This window comes from Struthio camelus, chromosome 3 (genome assembly GCF_040807025.1).
Source record: "Struthio camelus isolate bStrCam1 chromosome 3, bStrCam1.hap1, whole genome shotgun sequence".
Classification (NCBI taxonomy): domain Eukaryota; kingdom Metazoa; phylum Chordata; class Aves; order Struthioniformes; family Struthionidae; genus Struthio; species Struthio camelus.
The window spans coordinates 94,749,970-94,773,657 of record NC_090944.1 but is presented as its reverse complement, the minus strand read 5'-3'; the positions used below and the strand labels follow the sequence as shown (position 1 = coordinate 94,773,657).

The 23,688-nt window shown below is 38.3% G+C and overlaps 1 protein-coding gene across 1 annotated transcript in view; it reads left to right on the top strand.

Moving 5' to 3' along the window:
• NID1 (nidogen 1) overlaps window positions 1-23,688 on the top strand; it is a 49,755-nt gene that overhangs the window by 11,650 nt on the left and 14,417 nt on the right. The window contains exons 5-14 of the mRNA XM_068939201.1: window positions 683-832; window positions 2,133-2,384; window positions 3,615-3,815; window positions 5,106-5,351; window positions 6,390-6,533; window positions 8,290-8,418; window positions 11,832-11,975; window positions 12,750-12,872; window positions 21,186-21,410; window positions 22,067-22,239. Of these exons, the coding sequence (XP_068795302.1) occupies window positions 683-832; window positions 2,133-2,384; window positions 3,615-3,815; window positions 5,106-5,351; window positions 6,390-6,533; window positions 8,290-8,418; window positions 11,832-11,975; window positions 12,750-12,872; window positions 21,186-21,410; window positions 22,067-22,239 (1,787 nt within the window). The remainder of the gene's footprint in view (window positions 1-682; window positions 833-2,132; window positions 2,385-3,614; window positions 3,816-5,105; window positions 5,352-6,389; window positions 6,534-8,289; window positions 8,419-11,831; window positions 11,976-12,749; window positions 12,873-21,185; window positions 21,411-22,066; window positions 22,240-23,688) is intronic.

Sequence of the window (23,688 nt, the reverse complement as noted above, 5' to 3'; positions counted from 1 at the left end):
AAACCTAGTTCTTTGCCTTTCACAGACCTGCTACTGAATGCAGGTGATTTAATAAAGGCTGAGAATAGCATCTGCTGTAAAAATTGTTGGCTTAAGGTTTCACGGCCTTATGTTTTATGAAGACAGCACTGGCAAATCTAAATTCTGAGGGAGTGTTCCTAGAAAATTCAAAACAATGTGACCGACTGCCCAAATGTTACACGTTCCTTGAACCAGATGAAAAGATTGCCATCTCCATTAATTAATGGGATAAGCCAAATAGGATTACAGTGTACATCAGTTGGTATAGGCTCCTAAGTACCGTATTGATGAGTTATGTTCTGAGTTTTGAGAGGCTGCTTTTTGCTTTGGTTTGGAAACCAGAACACATTAAACTTTCTGTGTGTTTAGTTTCACCAAGACAGTTAGTAAACTGCTATATGTTAATAAAGATCCACTGAAGTCAATAGAACTACACAGATTTCTAACATCTGAAGCCCTAATGTTCTCTGGAAAATAGTGGACTGTTATTTGCATATTGCAATGTTAACAAAAGTCAATTGCAATTGTTTGCTTTCCGTAAAGGCAATGAAAATGGAAAACCTAGACCAGTGAGTCTAGTGGGATTTTGAAACTATACTTAGGATGTTTGAATGCTGTAGTAGTTGCTTTTAATTTAAATGGCTGGTCTTATTTTCTGCAGTATTCCGCTACCACACGGATGTCCAACAGACCTGCGCTAACAACCGTCACCAGTGCTCCATTCATGCTATTTGCACAGATTATCCCAATGGATTTTGTTGCAGTTGTATTGCTGGTTACAAAGGAAATGGCAGACAATGTGTAGCAGAAGGTAACTTTTTCAAAATTAGATTTATATGCTTCAATTCCACATGACATTAGAATAAGACGGCCTGTTTTCAAGAATTAAAAATAAGATATGTGGTAAGTATTTCTTAAAAGAGTTATCGGTAGAGATGCTTTGAAAGGTATATGAAGTGAACTATACTTTAAAAAAGGGTAGGATTTTTAAATGAAGCAAATTATTTTGGGTGATCAATTAAATGCGTTATATTTTAGCATGACCTTCTAGAGCAAATAAACTCCTATGTAACAGATATAATTTAATCAATAGCATAATGTCCAGTGTTTATTACTTTATGACTGTAGTTCCAGCAATGTGTTGTATAGTCTTATCCGGTCCCTACTCCAGAAATGAACAGTTTAAAGGGGATGAACAAATTAACTTTGATCATCAGAGTAAAAAGCTTGGCTCTTCTTTATCTGATTCTTAAGCTTCTTTACTAAAGGGGTAATCTGCCAGACTTTTGTTAGATATCCATTTAAACTTTGTTCCTGTGTAAGATCCATGAAGGAATTTCTTATGTATACACTTGTAATCCTCACAGTGACTTGACTCAGACTATAGATGCATTTCAAGAACTAAAATAGCAGACTGCAGACTTTGTGCTTTGTAAGGCAGGAAAGCAAAAACTACTGCTTAGGACTCGGTTCATGAAACTGGATTTTCCAGAGAAAGAAACAAAGCCTCTGATGATAATGCAGCTTGAATTTATTTTAGGTACTTAGGAAATTATATGCAGAAGAAAATTAGTAATCCAAAGTAACTACTGCTATACTTCTTCCTAAAACAATTTTTCTCTAAAGTCGGTTTATTTTCCACATCTTCAAGTAAATAATCCAGTTATTCTGAATGTCTAATGGTGGTAGCCTTCTAATAGGGGATGACCAAACTTGAATTCAGGAGGTACTGATGTGAACTGTGGTCTTCCACCAAAGTTACTCTATGCCACTTACGGTCGGATACTGTAACAACTGAGTCTGTTCATTGAATTATCCACAGATGAAAAATTGTTAATGAGGATAACAAATACGTGTTTAGGCAGTTTTAGCCGCTCGTTCACTGTGTAATGACAAAAACACATATAAGCAAATTCACACACTATTTGTAGGCAGTTTCCTGTCTAGCCTGTCTGTCTAATTGGTTTTTGGGGTTTTAGTTTTTTTTTTTTTTCCACTCTTCATGATGATGTTAATATATTTGTTTGAACATAGTGAATGCTCTGAACATATTCCTTGGAGAGTATGTGAGAACTGTCATTTTATTTTGATTCATTGTATTGATTTGCCAGGATCTCCTCAGAGGGTCAATGGGAAAGTCAAAGGAAGAATCTATGTAGGAAATAACCCAGTTCCAGTTGTATTTGAGAATACTGACCTCCACTCCTACGTTGTGATGAACCAAGGGCGTGCCTACACTGCCATCAGCACAATCCCAGAGACTTTGGGGTATTCTTTACTGCCTCTTGCCTCTATTGGAGGTATCATAGGATGGATGTTTGCTGTGGAACAGCAAGGATATAAGAATGGATTCAGTGTTACTGGTAATTTTTTAATTAAAAAATAGTATTTTAAAACTGTGTTATTCTTTTATCTGTCTTGACAGAAAAGAAATGTTTATCTAGAAGCAATACAGGGTGAAAAACTTACTTGTTCTGAGCTGAAAATGGATTGCTTTGTAATGAAACTTCTCACTGTTTTTCCTGTTTACATTGTATAGATATTGAGATTTTTATTTTACAGTCAGTGCACAAGCCTGTGAGGCTTAGAGAATGATAATGGATTGACCGAGGAGAGTGAATTGGCCAGTTCCCATATAAGAAACACATTAGTAAAAATTATCTGATTTTTTTTTTTTTAGTAACAAAGTATGCCCAACTACTGCAATAAGATGCCTGAAATCTACATGTTGATTGCCAGTGGTCCTCTAGAGCTTACACCGTAGCTGCATGTTCACCTCCTTGTTGCCTCCCATGTCCTCTGCTGAGTTCATTCTCCTGACAGACTTCTTTTCAGGGAATTAATATCTAATTAGGTCTGCCTTAGATTGTGCCAAGAGCGCAAAACACAATGAAAGTCTGACCTCATGAAAGTCTGAAATTTTAAAGCAGCAATTTCTGTGTGAGGTGCTAATGATTCTTTTAACTTGTTTGAGGGAAAACCCATTTCAGAATTAAGGTTCTTCATAAGTAGATATGGGCCTGGACTCTTACTTGTGCACATGAACTTAGACTGGACCTATAGCCTGTTTTAGGAGAACATGTACTTTCTTTTTTTCTCCTTTACAGTGCTGTAGTGTGAATTTAGGTTAATATCGTTGTGTTAGCTGAGCATAACTTTTTTTAATTTTGTGTGTTTGACTGGAATTTACAACATGCATTTCACTTGATTTTGATTTGGAAATAGGTGTACTGGATCTCTTTGACTGTTTTTCCAGTGGAGATATTTTCTCTCAAATGTACAACTCCTTTCCCATTTTAACTAATAGGATAAAATCTAAGATTTTTGTGAACTTTTTTTTTTAACTACTACTTCAGACTTACTTGCAGTTCAGCATGTTCAATACTTAAGAAAAGATAGTTTACTTACAGTATCCGAGGGTATTAGTTATATACCTCTGGAAGTTATTTCCATATGAACTCAAGACATTAGCAATTACACTGCATAAAAGCTGGCAGAAAATACTCATTTATATTTTAACTACTAGAAAAAGTAGCTCGATAGAAGGATTCAGAAATCACTATTAAGTGGTTTAACTAATACTGTTTCTTTAGGTGGTGAGTTTACACGACAAACTGAAGTAACCTTTCTTGGCAACAATGAGAAGCTGGTTATCAAGCAGAAATTCAGTGGAATTGATGAGCATGGTCACCTTACCATCAGCACAGAAATGGAGGGCAGAATACCTGAGATCCCCTCTGGTTCATCCGTCCATATAGAACCATACACTGAGCTCTATCACACTTCTAGTTCTGGTAAGGTGCCCTAAGAGTGAAAGGATATGAGAGTGCACGTTTGTCAGAGTGGAAAGTAAGACAATCTGAAAAAATGTTATTTTACTACATTATTCACAGATGTGTTTTTGACCCTTCAGTAAATACAGAGTTGCTTTTTGCCTCTTAGGAACAGGTCCTGGAAGAGGTAGATGATAATTGAGACAATGCAAATACTCCTGATCTTTTTACCGAAGAGTTTCTGAGTTTAACTTTCTCTGAACTGATGTTTGCAAAACACACTAGAGTCCCTTTCCAGTGATCTTATTTTTACACTGCCGATGGCAGTCATACTGGTTACAAAACTTTTTTTTGTGGTCCACAGCTCTTCAGTAGGAGCTGGATTGGGTTATACCTATCTGTAGGGATTGTGTCATTAAGCAGGCTTTGGTCTTGTCCAGCAAAAGCAGAAAGACTGTTTTTTCATCAGTATGTGTTATGTAAGCTGCATAGCAATGACCGTGCCTTGTGTTAGTAACAAGCGTTGTCAGCATCATTTGTATTTAATGTGAATGACTGACCAGAAAATTAAGATGCTCTTGAATTCGTTACTAGTTTTTTCCACCATCTTTTCAGTGCTTCTCTCAATTAGTTCTTTCAGGGTCTGAGATTTGGTGAAGAGTGATCTGTTTTTCTTGTCACCATTTACAGTGGGATACCTCTTATTTTGCTTTCTTCTTGGATAAAATCACGGGTTTTTCAACACAGCAAAATTGAAGTGTGTTTGGAGTGTTGCTGCCAGCCAGCCAGCCCTGCTATCAAAGAGCAATAAAGATGCAGCAGCCTGGGGTGCACCCAAGCACCCAAGTGCATTTGGATACTTGGGAGAATCTACTTTGCTCCAAGGGCATGCTCTGATTGCTAGAGACAACTCAAAGCAGTGTAGCTGCATCACCTCTGCTCTATTTCCACTAGGGTCTGGCTTCAGTAGCCAGTTCCTATTTTGCCTGTTGTTGTGTACTGTGATACCTTGGAGGCAACAGGAAGCTTCCACTTTGTGCCAAACTATTTCAAAGTTTTGGAGGAATTGTTTGGGCAGTGTATGCTGTGTGGAACCTTACCTTATCTGCAAAAAGGTTGTCCCCTCTGGGGGAAGTGTCACCCCATAGAGTGAAGTTCAGTTTTAACATTTTGTTTAGGTATATTGTATGACTCATTCTTCAAGGCTTTGCTATCTGAGAATAAAATAAACCTAGTCAAGTGATATTTTATTCCTTTACCTGGAAATAGGTCGGCTTTAATAGCTTCTTGCTGCTTGTTGCCTTTCTGCAGTGATCACTTCATCGTCCACCAGGGAGTACACAGTGACGGAGCCAGAAAGCGATGGGATTGCTTCTTCATACACGGCCGCCTATCAGTGGCGACAGACCATCTCCTTTGATGAATGCATTCATGATGACTCTCACCATGCCGCTTCTGCTACTCAGCAGCTCTCAGTGGACAGTGTATTTGTCCTGTATAACAAAGATGAACAGATTCTGCGATACGCTATGAGTAATTCCATTGGCCCAATCAGTGGTATGTATGAATTGGAAATCTTTCTTTTTCTCTTCTGAGAATATCTAAGAGCCAAGCTCCTACATTCTTCTAGCCTGACTTAGCTGGGTGCTAATGAATTAAATTAATTAGTTGCATAGGTCCCCAAAGTCTGGTTCCATTCATTAAGAAGAATAACGCTATTGAAGGGTGTGTTTTTACTTGGAGGAGGAGAATGAAGTGATTATCTCCTCTTGAAATCCAGTGGAGTTTGTGTGCTGAATTCATTGGAAATACTCTTCACAGAGCAGCTTAAATGTATTGCTGCTTAGATGTATGGAGTGTCATTGATCTTGACCTAAATTAGAATTCCTTTATTAATGATTTTTTTGTTGTATTGACAGAACAAAGGATCAAACAAGGGAATAAGATCTGCCATTGGAAAGGCTAGTTTCTGTAGTTCATCTTGAAACATGACACTATGTCTTTGGAAGTTAGGCAGCTTATGAAATGTCTTGTTTGGACCAGCTGAAAACTTGCTAGCATTTTGTCAATGTGTTTCCTTAATTTGCAGTTATTCTTTTTTTTTTTTTTTCCTGGAAAGGTTGCTTGTGAGCCTGTCTTCAAATTTTTCCATATGCACTAAAATCAGAAGAAAGCAAAGGAACAATTTGAAAATGCATATCAGATGAGCACAGGAAGCACTATGCTCTTTATTTTTTTATCTATTTATTTATTTATTTATTTTCATTCCAAAGCTAAAGTTCTGCTAATTACAATGAACAAAACGGGCACTAAGAATCACGTTTGGGACCTTGGGTCAGTGGCTCAAAGTTTTTTTTTTTTTTTTTTTTTTTTTTTTTTTAAACAATCCTTTGGAGAAGTTGCAAGGAGTACAGGTGCTGTAGTCATATTTGAGATTCATGTCCTGCATATTGCCGGCAGGTCCCCCTCTTCCTAGTGCAAAACATATCCTTTTTCCTAATTTGATGCACGCTACAGGCAATCTCCTTCTGGGCTGTATCTTGGTACTTCTGCTTGGACAGAGTCATTATGGCTAAACACGATCTCTCTTGTCAGATGGTTCTGCTGATATTAACCGGAATCCTTGCTACACTGGTACCCATAACTGCGACACCAATGCAATATGTCGACCAGGAACGGGGAATCATTTCTTCTGTGAATGTTCGACTGGCTTCCGTGGAGATGGGAATGTCTGTTACGGTATGAGAAGCCTTTCGTTAGAAGATGACAGCTAACAGAATCTGTTTTCTTTGGAATGTATTTACCTTCAGGACTAGCTATTCCAGCCAGATGAATTGTCCTAAGAGGGTGGTTTTGAGAGAGAGAGTTTAGAGGGATGCTGGAATAGCAGGCATATCTGAATAACCAAATTAAACACATTCGACTTTCTTAGTATTTGCCTTAGTATTTCTTGCAAGGCATCTTTCAAGGCATCTGCTTACAAAGCATCTTTCCTACCTGGTTCCTGTTTTCGTAAAACTTATAGGAACTTACTTGTGAGAAATTTACTGTTCTGTAAAATCTGGTTAATATCGGTCTGCTATGTTGAAAGCTCTTGAGGGAGAGGAGGGATAGCATATGCACATGCCTACAAAGCACAAGTGCATAGGATACAGGGCTGCGATGGAACCCCTTGAAACCATCTTTTTCAAGATCTAACTTGAAACTGCCTTCCTTTCAAGAAGTCTTTTATTCTCCAGCTCTGTACAGCATTCCTGTTGCCTAAAATCTTCTCTCTGTAGTATATGACAGGATTTTGAGATGCTTTGTGAGAGTTACAGAAGAAGTTAAAGCTCCACTTCTTTATTTGATTATCATCTTGGCATGAAATGTGTTGTTAGGCTGACAAAGCTAGATTGCTTTACAGTTTAAAGTTTCCTTCTCTTCCATATTTTAATCTGTTCTGCATGCCCCAGATCACATTAGAAACTTAAGAAAGGCCCCTGCTTACGTGAAGGCTTTTAAAATCTGATTATTCAAGATATGAGGTATACGACTTGCATTACAAAGTAGTGAAGCAAAATCTCCACATGTGCAAATGTCTTCCACGTGTTAAGTTTAGCTAAACTCCGGTTAGTGACCACTGTGTAGCACTATATAGTAAAAATTTAGATCATTTTAACTTCTAAACATGTGAATTCTACCTCTTATATGTGTATGCATATTTATTAGCAGACAGTAAGCTTTTGGAATAAACCTCGTTATTGCATATAGGATCAAAAATATGCACTTTAAAACCCAATTTAAAGGTTTTATCTCCAGTGTTGTTTAAATCCATATCTTAACATAATAATACGCTTTATTTCTGTGTTATTGTCATTTCCTGTCCTTAGAAAGAATTTTTAGGTTATTGTGGAGCATGTGGTTTTTAAGGTGTTTATTTTTTGTTTCGTAATCGGATCACAGCAAAATACATTTTCACCTCTTGAAAATGAGTATTTTAATGAAATATGCATCTCTAGAAGTTAACTGAGTTAAAAAACAGAAACAAAAAAATGCAGAAAAACCCAAATGAGAACAACAATGCCAAACTGTCCCTCCCAGTCTTCCAGTGCTGTGAGCTAAGCAGCAGTGTGGGTTAGAGACGTATGTGGATAACAAAAAGGGAAGTCTTTCCTAAAGCTCCTGCTCCCCCAGTAGCCCTCGCTGCTTCTAATCGCCTTGTAGCCTGCGTTTTCTTTCTCAGTGTCTCCTCCTTTTTCCCCTCTGTTTTCCTGTCCCTTGTCCTTAGTACGCCACTGTAGCACCTCTTCTGATTTCTGTGCAGATTAACTGAGGGCATAGTTACCTGAAAACTTATTTTCAGGTTGCTAATATGTTATAAGGGAGTGTGTGATCTATCCAAGATGTGGATTAAATGCATAAGGCTGCTGTTACTCAACAGTTCTGCAGTTTCTGTTTTTCTGGCATCTCTACTGAATGCATTATAATAACTGGTGTCCTTTTAATAACCTAGATGTTGATGAATGCTCAGAGCAACCAGCTCTATGTGGCAGTAATGCAGTGTGCAGTAACCAGCCGGGAACCTACCGATGTGAGTGTGTTGATGGATACCAGTTTGCAGCAGATGGGCGGACGTGCGTTGGTGAGTTTCAGACTTCTTGAAGCACCCACTACCTGGCTGATTTTGGGTTGTGCTAGGAGAGAGAGCTTCTAGGAGCTGTGCTGCTTCTAACGTGAGTAGAATTCAGGAGTCTGTGCAGCAGTTAGTGATTACAATTCATTAGGTAAGAAGGCACCTAAAGTTCTTTTGTTTTCCGCTCATAAAAATTTCCCATTCATATTGTATCCAAATATAAAATGGAATTGTTTATTGAATTCTTCTACCTTTTCTGTACCATTATTTAGCTGTAGATTTCACACAGAAGCAAAATTCAAATTTATAAAAGAAAAAAAATTAAAGGGAGCCATTATGAATTTGCCCTCATTTCACAGCATCTCACTCTCAAGACTAGGTATTGCATTTATTACAGCATCACTTTAAATCATTTTCTGTAGTGCTGAGCTTTGCCTTTTTGGGGTTTTGGGTTTTTTTTTCCCCTTTGTTAATTGTAATCCAGAATAAATGTTTCTGATTCATCACTTACAAAAGCAGTGCCCAGGCTTATCCTGAAGTAATTGTTAATCATGCTGAAAAGGAATTAAAACTACAGCCCATTTCACTGTTAAAATCTTTGAGATTCTGAGGAAACGTGGCTGGTGTGATAATGGACCATTAAAACTCCAAATTCAGTGTTTGTCACTGAATTATGTTTGTTTAATGCTTTTAAAACATTTCCCCAGAGGAAGCCTGAGTTAATCTGTACTTGCTGGACTAGAGTCTCTTAACAAGGGCTCTTTTTTCCTATTTGTTCGTTTTTCACTAAAACTGTGAAAATTCCATATAGTAGCTGGCAGAGTTTGGAGATGCTTATGCAGAATGTGTATTGAAAGTGAATTATCCTTATAGAGGGAAAAATCATGAGCTTTACCCTAGTGAACATTAAGCTGGTTCTTTTGGGAGTTAATTACATTGCAAATATCAAAGGCTATAAACTCCCAAAATCTACAAATTGTCAATGGAAAAAGGATTATTACTCTTCTGCTAGAGCTCCAACTGTCTATTTTTTGCTGTTTGACTGTTGAATAATACTTAAGGCAGAGTATTTATCTTCTAATTTGGCAGTCTCCTCAGTTGGAAAATTCTTCTGGGCGGAGAGGTTAGAATATAGATTAGTTTTTTTTTTTTTTTAAATTAGAATTTTTGTCTTAATTTTGCAGCCTGACAGTTTTCATAAATACTTATTTTTGTGTCATATTCTCTATACATGATATCAAGGGACCAATCAACAAGTTTCAAAGGCAAAAAATGATCATGTGCTTTCACAGCCTTGGTTTTGCTATTCCAAACATGCCAAGCCTTTCATCCTCATCTTATAAAATAGGCTTTTTTTTTTTTAACATTTTAAATATTTCTCCGATTATCCTGGCAATGTTGCATGCTTAAGTTTGAATTCATGTTTCTTGCACCTGGATGACAAGACCTGTACACACTATTCCAGTGTGATTGGACCCGTTCCTCTCTCTTTTGGAAATAAGTGAAACAGCTGAGGGTAACCTTTGCTTCTTTCATGACTGCTTCATGGTGGCAGCTCAGTTACCCTGTGATCAGCTAATGTGTTCAAGTCTCTGCTCATCATAGCTGTTCCCAACTGCAAGGCCTCCATCTTTCCTCACAAAGTTGTATTACTTCCCTTGGGTGTGCGACCTTGCATGTTGTGTACTACATTCCAACGCAAGTCCATCTCTCTGGTCCAGTAGGAATTACCATTCACATCTGGCCTTCTCCTTTACTGCAGCACAGTTGGAAAAAGCAGCTTCTGCCAAGATGCTGGAAGGAATAGGGTGCGATGTGGAAGGGAAGCTTTATATTCTTTCTGTTATATCCATTGCTTCCCTTTTAACACTTTGACCTGAAAGGAGACCTTTTCTCTAGGCCTGACCTCCCTGGCACCATTCTACGATTTTCTCTTGAAGCTGATCTGACACACTTGTTCCAAATGCTATGTAATTCCTTGCTTAGCTTGAATGATTTCAGTTTGATCCTTTCCTTCAATGAAAACCAAACGTTGCATCCATAAGACTGAGCAGGTATAAGATGAACTGTATTTTCCCAGTAGGATGAAAATAAAAGTTATGGTGTTCTTGTTCCCCTTCTCACCGTGGAGGCGTTTACAGCCTGTAGACAGCTTGAACTCCTGAAGAGACAGCAGCTACCCTCTTTGTGCTTTTGCTGCTTGCCCTGGGATACCAGCTTTGTCTCAACTTCTCTGGAACTGCAGCTTTTTCATACCAGCTGTGTGATTCACCAAATGGCATGAGAGTTGTAAATAAATGCTGGTTCTCCTATTTGTTGACTGAAGAATAGAAGGACTTGGGGACTTACTCAGAGTTCCAAGTCTAAAATGGGTGCTTTTAAAATGCAATTCTAAATAGATAGTTATGCAATCTAAAACTTACTTCATCAAGTAGAACAGATCTCCTAAATGATTCTAACAGTGTCATCTCCCCCAGAGAAGTGGAGAAAATGACTGTTTTGAGATCTTGCTATGATTACAAGATTTTTTTATTTTCATGTTGATACTCTGGTAGTTTCCATCTGTATGTGGTGAAAGGAGCATTGTAGAGTGTGCTCGCAGCATGCTGACAGCTCTTAGTAAGAACTCTAAAAAAGCCTCAGTGACTCCTTGCTATAGCAACGGGAAGTCTGTTCCCAGATGCACATGCTGCAGACGCGTGTATTCCTGGAGCCAAGAATTTTGTAGTATTTTGCCTCTTTCTTTCTTAAATATCATGACCTCCTTTACTCTTCTTTGGCATAAGAGGTAAGCATGGGGAGAGCTCTGGAAACTGGTTGAAATATATGTGTGTGTAAAATGATGAAATGCCTTCAGAATCACTGCTGTCAACACTGAGAAAATAAGTTATGAAAACCTACGGGACTGACCCCAGCTGCCACAATTAGTCAAAATCTCTCTGTTAGTTGACAAACAGTGTGTTTATCTTCTATTGAATGAGTCACAGCTCCTCTTTGTTGCCAAGTGACAACAACCTGGGTCAATTCTAGGTTAGCGTAGCAGAATATCTGATAATTTCCAATGCAGTGAACTGGCTGCTTAGCTAGTATGTGAGGTGTCTCTGTGAGATTCCGTGCATTTCTTCATCCAGGACTCCTTTCCATAATCAAAAGTATCTTGGATGTTAGGATCTGTGACTGTGATAACATACAACAGAGGAGAAAGGCTAACAAACATTTATGAGATGCTGAGAGGTTCTTTCTTTGCAAAACACTGTTAAACACGTAACATCAGTGGAAAGGGAAGTCTCAGAAAAAAACGCTTTTCTTTCTCGTCTGCATGCTTTCACAGCTGTTCTCTCTCTACAAATGTATTACAAGCTTCAGACTTTGAGGAGGGAAATTCAAATTTTCATCTCATTTTTTGTGCATATTACCTGCAGCTGTTGAATATGCCATAAACCATTGTCAGACAGGCACACACAACTGCGATATTCCTCAGCGTGCCCAGTGTGTATACACCGGAGGGTCTGCCTACATCTGCTCGTGCCTCCCTGGCTTCTCTGGTGATGGGCGTGCCTGTGAGGGTGAGTAGCACTCTTTGTTGTGGGTGTTGTTGTAGGTTTTTTATACTCTTTATTGTACAACTTGGCTGGTTATTCCAATGTCCTGTAGTTACTTCCTATTTTAAACCAGAAATTTCATAGGTTAAGCCCCTCAGGAAACCACTGCATTAAGCTCCTGTCCTTTCCTCTTCCCGTGTTCGAATTCACTCTTCGGTATTTGTGCTACAGTTGGTCAGAGATGAGGTAGGTATACAAATTGCAATAGCTGCAGTTAGCAGATCAGATTGTCATCTGCTGGAGCTATTAGCCCCATACTGGTTTATGTTATTAAGGTGGTAACACATGATACTTAGAATTCTGAATCTGTAGAAAAAGCTGCTCCCCCACCACACTCCAGTTGACATATCGGAAACTTTATTGGCCAAATCCTACCCCTTTTACTGTGTTTATCTATAGGACTGTTCCTTGCAAAACGTGGGCATGTTATTCTAGAATACTGTATGTTAACAATGCTAGTTATTCATCAACATTGTTGATTTAAGAGCAGGAGGGTGCTGGAATTTGTTAAGAGCCAGAATCTAAAATACATGCATGCCTTTTTTTTTGATTAGTGTTTCTGTACAGACATTCTTCCAAATTCTGATAATTCTGTATAAGTCTAACTCTATGCAGATATCCCCAAATTGGTGCCTGAAAGTCATAAGACAGATTTGTACTTTAATTCTAATCGCTCTGATTTGTAAGTTATTTTTATCAGGAAGAACAGTTACCTGAAACTGATCTTTTATCTTACAGATGTAGATGAATGTCAACAGGGCCGCTGTCATCCAGATGCTTTCTGCTACAACACGCCTGGGTCCTTCAGTTGCCAGTGTAAGGCAGGTTACCGTGGGGATGGTTTCCGGTGTGTGTTAGGAGGTAAAATTTTACAGTTCTTGAAAGTAGGACCAGAAATATAATTTGGCAATTGGAGGACATATGTTAGTTTGGTTCCTCTCTGGAACAAATTGCATGTTTTCTTGCTGTGGTCTTTTATTTTTTCTCTCACAGACTCTCAAATTTTGAACTTCACCAAGCTTGTGTTAAAATCTGTTTCTTGGCTACTGTCCCTTTTCCTGCTTAGTATCTCCTGTATTATGTTTTAATTGATTGTTCTGTTTCCAGCAATCCTTAGTCCCAAGCTGATGGTATTTTCTGAACTGCATTAGGTAAACATTGGGGAAAGACTGATTCTGTGAATGCTTTGTTGCATTTTATTTACATTACCAACAATTCCCGATCTTTTATGGTAAGTGGCTACTGTGTATGCAGAACAATTACAAGACAAAAGTGAAGGATAAGCTCACAGTACCTGCACTGGTGTCTTCCGTGGGATCTAGATGCCTACATTCCACTGTTTAGGCAATAAGAGTCCAGAAAGCCTGACTCCAGTTTCTAACTAACACTTAGATGTTTCTGTTTTCACCCAGCTTGTTCCCTATTCAGCAGAATGTTCTTTATCCCCCTGCACTTCTGCTCTTGCATGTATGCCTTGCAGTTCGGGCCTTGAAGTATTAAACTCCTGATCTTGAAGGCATGGTAAAAATAAGAAGTAAGTAACACTGAAGCATGAAGTAGCATTACTACGGTTACTTTCATTCAAAAGTGTGGCAAAACCAGGAGACAATACTCATGTTTTGCAGAATGGTGCATACTCTCATCCCAGAAATAAGGCCTAATTTCTAAGCAGATTCAAACCTGCTTTTCCTGCTTACTAAGATTCTTGCTATGAGGCAAAAAAACCCTGCACCTCTCTACAAATTGCAACTCTGAACTGTGCAGCCAAGAGTACAAAAGTCATAGGACCAGAAGGAAAGAAAGTAAGAAGCAGTATGCCTGTGTAGGCTGTCTTTATTAATCTGCTTCTGCACTGTGGTGTTAATGATGTCCAAAGTCTTTGATAATTCAAAGCTGTGATTTTTTTTTTTAATTATTTTTTTTTTAATATTTCACTGAAGTGCTTGCCTAAACATGCTTGTCTGCGTGACACAGTATCACTACCTGCTGTGTAGCTGGAACGTACTTTCTTTCTTTGTCCCTCTGCCTGCCACCATCATCCCTAATTCTGAAGTTTTTATTTTTTTGCACAATTCGGTACTAATTCCTTGAGCCAAAAAGGCAAAGGAGCATGCACTGGAAAGGCAATATAAAAAAAAATTGCAAGGTGATTTCTGTTTATAAAACGTATAGATTTTTCTATCATAGCTACGTTGTAGGAGGTTTGCAGCATTTAATTCTGAAGCTATAGCTTTTGCCACTTTATGTCAGTCTTTCAGTGTTATTTTAATTTATTTTTTATGTGTGAATGCCCATTCATATTTTCATTTTAATGCCAAATGAATGGAGAATTGCCTAGTATTCCTGGCCTCTGTTAAACTATTTCTCCTGTCAACCTTCATATAAAAGGTGCAGGATTATCCTCTCTAGAGGAAAAAGTTGATGTGAGTAGCTTGAAGCATAATCGAACTGTAAAGCTTGCAGTTCTTCAGTAGGATTTACAGAGGCAGAAATATTACTTTCATGTCTGGCACATCCCCTTTCTTGTAGCTGAAGCAGGTGATTTGGTAGACTGTGATACTTGAATTTAACAATTCAGCTTTATTACCAGGATATATTTAATTTCTTCTGCATGTACATGATGGTGTATTTAAGCTTTTTTTGTTGAAAACAACATCTTTTCACATACAGTAGTTAGTGTGTCTGTTAAACTAAGTACAGTGTATCATTTAGTAGTGGCTTTATATTATTTTTGCTGTAAATTTCTTGACTTTCCGTACTCTTCACAATTCTGTCTTGAGTGGGGATCTCTCCCAAAATGATGTTAATGGTAACAAAATATTATTTTGGAGGGCTTTGTATCTATCATTTTAATGGGAGGGGATCTGCCAGGTTTTGTTAATCTTTGTATGGGCCTATCTCTTCTTTTTTTTTTTTTTTTATGCTGTTTTGCAGTACCAGTGCAATGTGCTTTAGAAACACTTGCATCAGTTGGTTCTGTTCATGAAATGCTGTGAGCAGAAAATCTTGGTAGATGAGAAATCTCACTCTTGCTGAATCCCGTACAAGAGAATATTGCTTTCACCCTGCTAGTCTGCAGCAGTGGCAGCGTTCATGATAAACTAAGCTGCTCCTCCCTTATGTAATGAAACAATACTCCCTTATGTAATGAGCAGTAATGAAACAATAGCTGCCCTTGGGATGTCATCTATTGCTAAAGCATTATTTACTTTTATAAACAGATATATCCAACAATCCAACAGTTGATCATTTCCTGTAGTTAGACTCAAAATATACTTTCTGAAGCCTAACAAAAAGCAGCTTAGTTTATTTTAGCACCTAATTTGCAACGTAAGCTGTTCCAGGATGGAGCTTCCAGATGAGAACCTATTGTATTCAGCTTTAATTAGAGGCCCTTTCTTCTACTTTTTACCCACAAAGGTTTTGATCTAATTAGCCTCAGCCAAGTCACTGAAATCTTTCCTGGTTGTTAACAGCATGGAAGATTTCATTCATCCAAATACTCAGTTCTTTTTGCTGTATCTTTTTCCAAACCATGTGTACAATTGCTATTTGTTTGGTGTCTGGTGTCTTTATTATTTTATGAAATATGCTGTTGAATGTAGCCACTGCTGAACAGGAACTCTTAAAACAAGTAGACTTGACAACTAAAATGAGTGTGGGTTGCACATTTTGGTCTTGCATCAGAACTTTACAAAAAACTATCAGTTTTGTTTTTATAAATCACTTTTCAAGTCTTATAGCCAAAATGCTATGGGAAAATGTCTGTAGTATTACAATTTTTCCAGAGTAGGTCAGTGAGTTAAGGAAAGAGTTAATGGTGTTGGAATGTCCCACTGCTCGCAGCTATTAAGAATGTCTGTACTTCATTATTTCCTCACGCTTCATTTTTCCATTTCAAAAAACCAGATGTCTGAGTGTTTCTACCCCTGCAGACCCCAGAGACTGTTTACTAAACAGAAACAAATCCAGATTCTTGGACTGGGGCTATGACCATTAAGAGCCATACACTGGTCCTGCTAGTCTGTATATAATCCATTTCACAGCAGCAATGCACTTAGAGAGCAAGACTGTAAGGAAAGGATTGCAAAGCAAAATGAATGGACGAGGGGAAGTGTGTTACTGTGTTTGTTTTTGTTTTTACCTCTTGTTTTTTGGTAATGTCTGAGAAAAGCAATTAGAAATCCTAGTATAGTTTCTTGTGGTATGTGAGGAATGAAGTGATCCATATAAGAAATTTGTAAGTACTCTTCAATTCTGGACGCAGTTCTAAAGCACTTCTGTAGCCTTAGCTTTTCAATGTACATCTGTTTGAGCAGCTATATCAGGTCTTTACAGATTTTTGAATGACGTCCCAAAACTAAATAATTGAATTTGATATAATGTATCAGGCTGCAATTTCTTCTGCGAAGTAAAAGGGAAGATGTCCTGTACATCCCTGTTTCTCACCCTTTGTTCTCAGCCTCAAATCTTTCTGGAAAAATCCATAAACTGTCTTGTGCAGTGCTGCCGCAAGAGCTTTTCTTCATGAGCAGAAAGACTTTGAATGTTCATATATAGCTTCTAGCTTTTTCCACATTCTGTTTATTTTTTGCTTATGTGGTACATGTGTATATGCATATTTTTAATCTGACCCGCTTCCACTATCGTTGCTATTTTCAGATCATTTTTTCAAGTTCCATGGTATACTTTAGGGACTTAAATTCTAGATTGCTAATGGTGGTTTTTAAAGCAAATGCAAAAATTTGTCTAAAACATAGAAGTGCAACCTTGATTTTCTGAAGAAGGTAATTCATTTTACTTGAGTTCAAGATGTGCACCATTCTATGTATCTAATCCAACTTGTGTGTAATGTGGTCCGTGAAACGTTACTTCTTCGTCAGGCTCACAATCCCTCTTCTGAAATACAGCTTCTCTTTTAGGAGCAATTTGCTGTACACTGGTTCAAATTTTCACTGATATCTTGAACTTTTGGCTACCAGAACTGGACACAGTAATCCATGAATTATCTCGTGAACCTCATGTACAGCAATAACATTACTTCTCCATACCTGTGCAGTGTTCCTTGTGTATATGCTGAATTCTTTTTTTACATCCCCTCACACTTAGGCATTCAACTGGGTGATCGCACTGAATTGACTGTCTTCTGATAGCTTTTCTTAGTCATCATTTTCCAAGATAAGTCTCCATCTTTAGAAGCTGGTCTACATAGTGTATTCCTAAAAATATAACCTTCCATTTGACTGTGAAACTACCTGTTGATTTAATGAGCTCAGTTTACCTAGTCATCAGGTCTTGTCCTTCTCATCTTCTGTGGCTTATTTGTCTTCCACAAATCATGCAACCTATGGTTGTATATTTTCCTCCAGAATCCTAATAAAGAAACTAAATTTCTTAATAAGGAAATTTAAAACCAAGACTAAAATAAGGTTGGAACTTACTGAAGATAGCAATACCTCAAGACGTTTGCCCCTTTACTCAGGTAAACGGCAAGATTAACTTTCAAGATCATCAGGAAATTCAAGGATAATTAGTTCTTTTGGCTTTAATTTTACAACAGTTTGGACTGAAAAAATTCATTTTCATAGGCTATTATCTCTCATGCAATAGGCAACATGACTTAGATCAATATATCCTTCCAGATGCCAAACAGCCTAATGAAATTAAAACATTTATTGAAATAACCTTTTCCCTTCTCTGGGCAACCAAATCTGGGTCAGTTTTACCCTACACTTGGGACTCTTGAAGTGCTCTGTGCACTGGGAGAGAAAGAATTGTAATTATGGGAGCATATCTTCTTCCTGTCCATGATTTCTATAGACAGTTAAAAATATTTACTGCAAACTGCCTGATGAAGAGGCTTGTACACCACAGTTCCATTTATTCCTTTCACGCTTTTATTCGTGGACTGCAGTGGTGGAGAAGCATTAGTTATGTGCGGCTCAGGCCGGACCCAGCTCTGTCGAACACAGAGCTAATCCCATGTGCCCGCAGACTACTGTAGTGTTACAGTCACACAAAACAGCATAGCTGGGTTTTTTATTATTTATTTATGCTAGTTATGCAAGCAAAAGCTTTGGACAAGTTTCATGCACCTGGACACAATTAGAGCAGAGAAATATAAATGTCTGGAGAACAGCACGGTCTAAACAACTGAAATATTTGGCCTCAGCTTTAATGTGGGTGGTGAAGAGCCTTGAGATAACCTACACAACCAGACCCCAAAGGAAAGCATTCATTATCTAGCTCATACTTTATTTGCATGCATTCAATGAAATATTTAGATAAAAGGTATTGATTCCAATAATAGACAGTTTTGTCCACTGCTTTTTTAGAGGTCATATTATGTGCACCATTCATGAGAGAAAGCAGGGGCGTACAGACTATTAGTAAATTGACCCCATCCTGTTTTTGTTTTGCAATCCATCCATGTTATCTTTGAGATGCACTATTAGCTCCTTCTCAGCAGGGATATAAAAACAATTCTAGAAGCTGGCCATTTGTCCTTCCTGTCCCCAACTCCCAGAACTGGAAAATCTCAAATATCTTATTAATGACTTGCAATTTTTCAAATTAAAATGACTCGATAAATTTTATGAAAAGGAGTTAGCAAATATAAACTATGCAAATGAATGTATTAACTCCCAGCTAGGACCCAGCGACTATACGTAGAATGTACTCCTATAATTGGAGACTTGTAATACTGATGTCTCTTCAAATGTCAAGACATGACTCACATTTATATCTGCAGATTTGATACAAGAATACTGATGGAAGTTTCAAAGATTGCCTATATTGCAGTGATCAAACCCACCTCACAAATATCCTGCTTATGCAGTCAGCCAAATTAAAGTTAAGAGACTAGTCAAAAACTTGTTTTCAAAGTCAGAATTCTATTTCTAGAAGACAGCATATGATTTGTTGTTTTTTTTTTAATTCTATCAACATAGATTTTTCCACGGCATAAAGGGATATTAAATACCCATTTCCACTCACTTTCAGTGATAACTGGATATCTTACTACCTCTGTGCTGCTGAAAGTCTGTCTTATAGACATTTATGATAAACATTATTAATAGCATAAAGTACGATGTTGTCTATGTTAAAGAAATATTCTGAAAAGAAATAAAAGCAGTGTCATTGTTTTCATTCGATGAAGACTCAATCATTTTAACTAGTCCTCTAAGGCTGTTTTCCACCGATTTCAACTCATAATCATGAATTTAGCCAATATTACAATTCATAAATGAAAAAAAAAAAGAGCAGGTTATGCAACAGGTTATGCCAGTCCAAACCAGTCACTTAGTATCCATACCGTACTTTTTCTCTCTTTCCCTCTGAATCGTGAGAAGGATTACTATGCTCCATGTTACAGCTCACTAACTTGCAGGTAGGCATCTTTGCTAATCTTCCCTCAAAACACATTCAGAAGAAGGGAGAAGTTAGTCCTACTTAAACGCTTTTTACCCAAGAGATCAGCAGTGAGAGTATGTATCTTTCCTTTGCCAGGCAAACGCTAAACAAGATCTTACACATCCTATAGCAGTACCTGCCCTGCACCTCTAGGCATGCTGGGGAGCAACTGTTTTACCCGCTTCTGCTGAAGGCATTCCCTTGAGCATGTGTTAGTCAGACATCACTGGGCCAGCTAACAGAAGAAAAAGCCATCTTAGAGTTAGGGTCTCCAAGTAAGAGCGGGGACTCTGACTAAGTGTGGGTACTTAAGGCATAGCCACAGTCTCCTTTGAAGTGGAGAGAGATCTAGTCAACATAGTCAGTGGATTATCCAGGGGGTAGTTCATGTTATTCTGAAGTAGACAGAATCGCCATCTGCTTAGTTAAATCAAGCCCTGAACTAATTGCTGATTAGATTTCCTCACACTATAAAGACAGTCTCAACAGCTAGCTTAACTAGAGACACTTAAAGGAAAGCAAGCTGAATCCCAGCCCAGCATTGCAGCACATGCAACAATGAAAGCACAATAAACTTAAACACAGGTAACAGCTAGTTGTGATAAACAGTTTGCTTATATAGTCATACATTTTCTCAGTGCTCTTAAGACAAGATGGTTGGATTTTGCAAGTCTTAAATTGTTTTAATTAACTGTCTGTCGTGAGGCTAGCTATGACCAAGTTTGAAAGATGAGATTCACATAGTAAATAGAGCACATTCCTTGCCTTGATGAGTTAACAATATAAGTTAGACAAAACGTATAGCAAGAGTAGGCACGTATTTAGGTTGTACAGGGGCTACTTTGTAAGTCAGCTTCCAGACAAACATTATGGCTAGTAACTTTTTTTCCTTCAGTGAACCAGTCTGACTGACAAAGGTTCTTAATGCTTCCCCTTTAATATAAGCGTAGCAATATTTCATCTGATCAAAGTTCTTCAAAGATACAGAACAATTAACATTAGGAGAGTTACTCTACTCATCTCTACTGTAAGATATACGCAGGTGATGTGTCCGTTGTGTATCATATGTTTCTCTGTGTATGTGTGTTTCTGTGTGTACCAGGCACTTGGCAATCTGTCCCTGCAGTTCCTTTCTTTGGCCCAAAAGTTTGAAATGGATGCTCAAATTTGATGTCCAAACTTTCAAAATCCTAACGTGCCTCAGAGCAATTAGTTGTCACCCTTTCTAAGTCCCATAGAGAACTCCACATCATCCTCTTGTCATGATTTTCTCTTGTGACTCCTGTGTCTGAAAGGAGACTCCCCTTTTAACAACACAGAAAAGCTTTATCCACTGCGTTGCCTGGCTAATTAGTCAGACTTTTAAGGCCCATGGATAGACTCAAACTGAATAGACATTGGGGTAAGCTTAGTTCAGCTCCATTCACATGTTCCTTGCTGATGTGTGTCAAGAAAAAAGACAGAGGTTTCCGGCTTCTGTTTAGAACCCTTTAGTGTAGGAAGCTGCAAGGGGGCAACGTTGAAAATGACAAAAATTTAAGGAAAATGGTATAAATTTAAGGCAACCGTATCACATTTACATGTGGGCAGACGGTTCCTGAAGGTACCCTGGAGGCATACGCCTTCAAGGTTTATAACTGTGCTATGCTTCTCTGGAGATAAGAATACTTGCATTATAACTGATCAGTGTACATTAATTGTGAATGGAACAAAATTATTAGTTAAAAATAGGAGTATTCACTGAGCTGTATCTTTTCACAGAAGTGGAAAAGACCAAATGTCAGCAAGAACAAGAACGAGCTCTTGGAAGTGGAGGCACTTTCTTCCCAAGAGAAATGAGAGTTCGTCAATTCATTCCCCAGTGTGATGAGCATGGGAATTACCTACCCACTCAGTGCCATTCCAGCACTGGATATTGTTGGTGTGTAGATAGGGACGGACATGAAATTGATGGCACCAGAAGTGGCCCAGGAGTTCAACCTCCATGTAAGTGGTTAAAGCACGTATTTCTTGTGGGGGTGTCTCTTTTGGAGTGCGCTGTCTCCCAAATGCAGGGCTTGGTCACATTCCTGAGATACAGTGCTGGCTTGGAGCAGTGCAGACCTCTGTTATTGCAGTGATCATATGCCTGGTGCTGCAGCCCTTTGGTAACTCCAGCATATACTGTTCCTCCAGCCAGTGCATCTGGACAGCTGTGGTGAGCTCTGAATAAGATGGTTGTCTGTGTTCTTCCCTGCCTTGAAACCGCTGGGGTCCCTTGTAGTCCCTGCCTTCTGGGAGCTGTAGCCAATCTGAACGTGTGGCAACTGACTGTAGCCTGAGGATATGAAGGATGTTCCTTCCTACATTTTCCTCACTTCAGCTGCAAAATAGCAGGAATGTTCAAATAAGCTTTTTCAAACATTTGAAGGAAAGCAATTAAAGAGCTAAACATGGAAAGAGTATTATGTCGACTGCTCCTTCTCTGTCATCTAAGGAGAAAAATTCAGAAGCTTTCTGCGTCTGATTGTAGTTGTTAGTTTCCGCTTATAGGGCTCTTTCCTTCTAAGAAGCCTAGCTGTAATTGTGTCCCTGTAAATAACATGGAGCTTTGTTATGTTGTACAAGCTAATATGATTTTCATCTGTTTCTTTATCCACAAGGTCTGAGCACAGCTGCTCCTCCTGTTGTTATTGGGCCCTCTGTTCGACCGGATACAGTACCTCTCCCCCCCGGAACGCACTTGCTCTTTGCCCAAAGTGGGAAAATTGAACATGTTCCACTAGAGGGAAACAACATGAAGAAAAACAGTGCAAAAGCACTCTTACATATTCCAGTAAGTACTGTTCTATAAAGGGCTGTGGAAAGAACTGCTACAAAGATGAAAGCAAGAGGGTTGGTTTTCTATGTTATTTGACTATTTAAGTTCCAAACTCAGTTTTTACTCTTCATTAAAATTTTAGTATCCTGTCACTTTGTCATTGGAAAATTCTTGACCTGATTAGTAAAGAACCGTAAAGCGTGAGCTATAGAAGAAACTATTTGCCTTTAAAGGAAGGGATCATATGGCAAAAATCTAATATTTGTGATCTCATATGCCTCCAAGAGCTCATCATACAAACATTGCTGCACTCACACTTTCATTGGCTTTCTGTTCATTTCTGACTTTGGTATAAAACACCAAGAGTCCTGGAAGAGCAATAGGAAAGGCACTTTATTCTCGTTCTCCCTCAAAATTCTGTCCCAAGTCTTATTCATTCTGTGTTCTTCAGTCAGTACCGTGCACTTCTTGGCTATAGATGTATAGAATTTTTTTTTCCTGTTTCCATCGCCATTTGTAGGCCCAGTGGGTGGTAATTTTTTCCCCACGCTTCTCACCACTATCTTAAAAATCTTATTCCTTGAAAATGAATCCCTGATACTGAGACTCTATCTTTTCCAGCACCTGTGACGCACTCTTTCCACCTCCAGCTTCATCACATTCACTTGTTCTGTGTGAAGCCTGGGTTTTCTGTTTTCACTCCAGTGTTACTAAATTTATGGTAACTACCAATCCCAGGTAGTGTGCCCTGCACCTCTGTGTGTTTCTGTGAATATTTACTAAACCTAACGCTGACTGAATTACACAGAGCCGGTTCAGTGAATAGTACCACAAACTGTGCTGTGCTATCAGGGAAAAATCAAGCTTCTGTGCCTTATCTAAAGCACTGCTACAGTCATGTTTTAAGTAAAATATGATGTGCAAATAGGGTAGTTACACTGATACAGAGGCACAATTCTGAATCCTTGTCAGCTAGTCTTATTACCTTCCTGTTCTAGCTTACATAAATTAATTAGGAGTGCCTTCAGGAAAGAGCTTCCAAAAGATAGGATGCAACTCTTAGTTAAAACTTTAAATGAAAACTAAACTTTTGTGTTTTGCTAACAGTGCTGTCTCTGTGTTTGGTTTTCTTTTTTAAGAAGATGTAAATTTCTGTAAATATTAGACCACTTGTGTATTTGGGAAGTGGCAGTGTATAGCAGCGTGGAGATGTTCAGATTGTTTTATGATGTACAATTTTAACGTAGGCTCAGAAATAAGCAAATCTGTTTTAATGCATGCTTTGGGAAGAAACATGCTTAGACAGTCAGCAGCTTTCTAAGAAGGCACTATCTTCCATTTTTCATCCAGTGAACGAGGATCTTAAGTTAGAAAAGCATCAAAAGCGACAGGCTGAGGGATCAATGTGAAATTAGTATTTTACCCAGAAAGTCTTTTTCATTTGCTTGGAGGAAAGTATTTCAA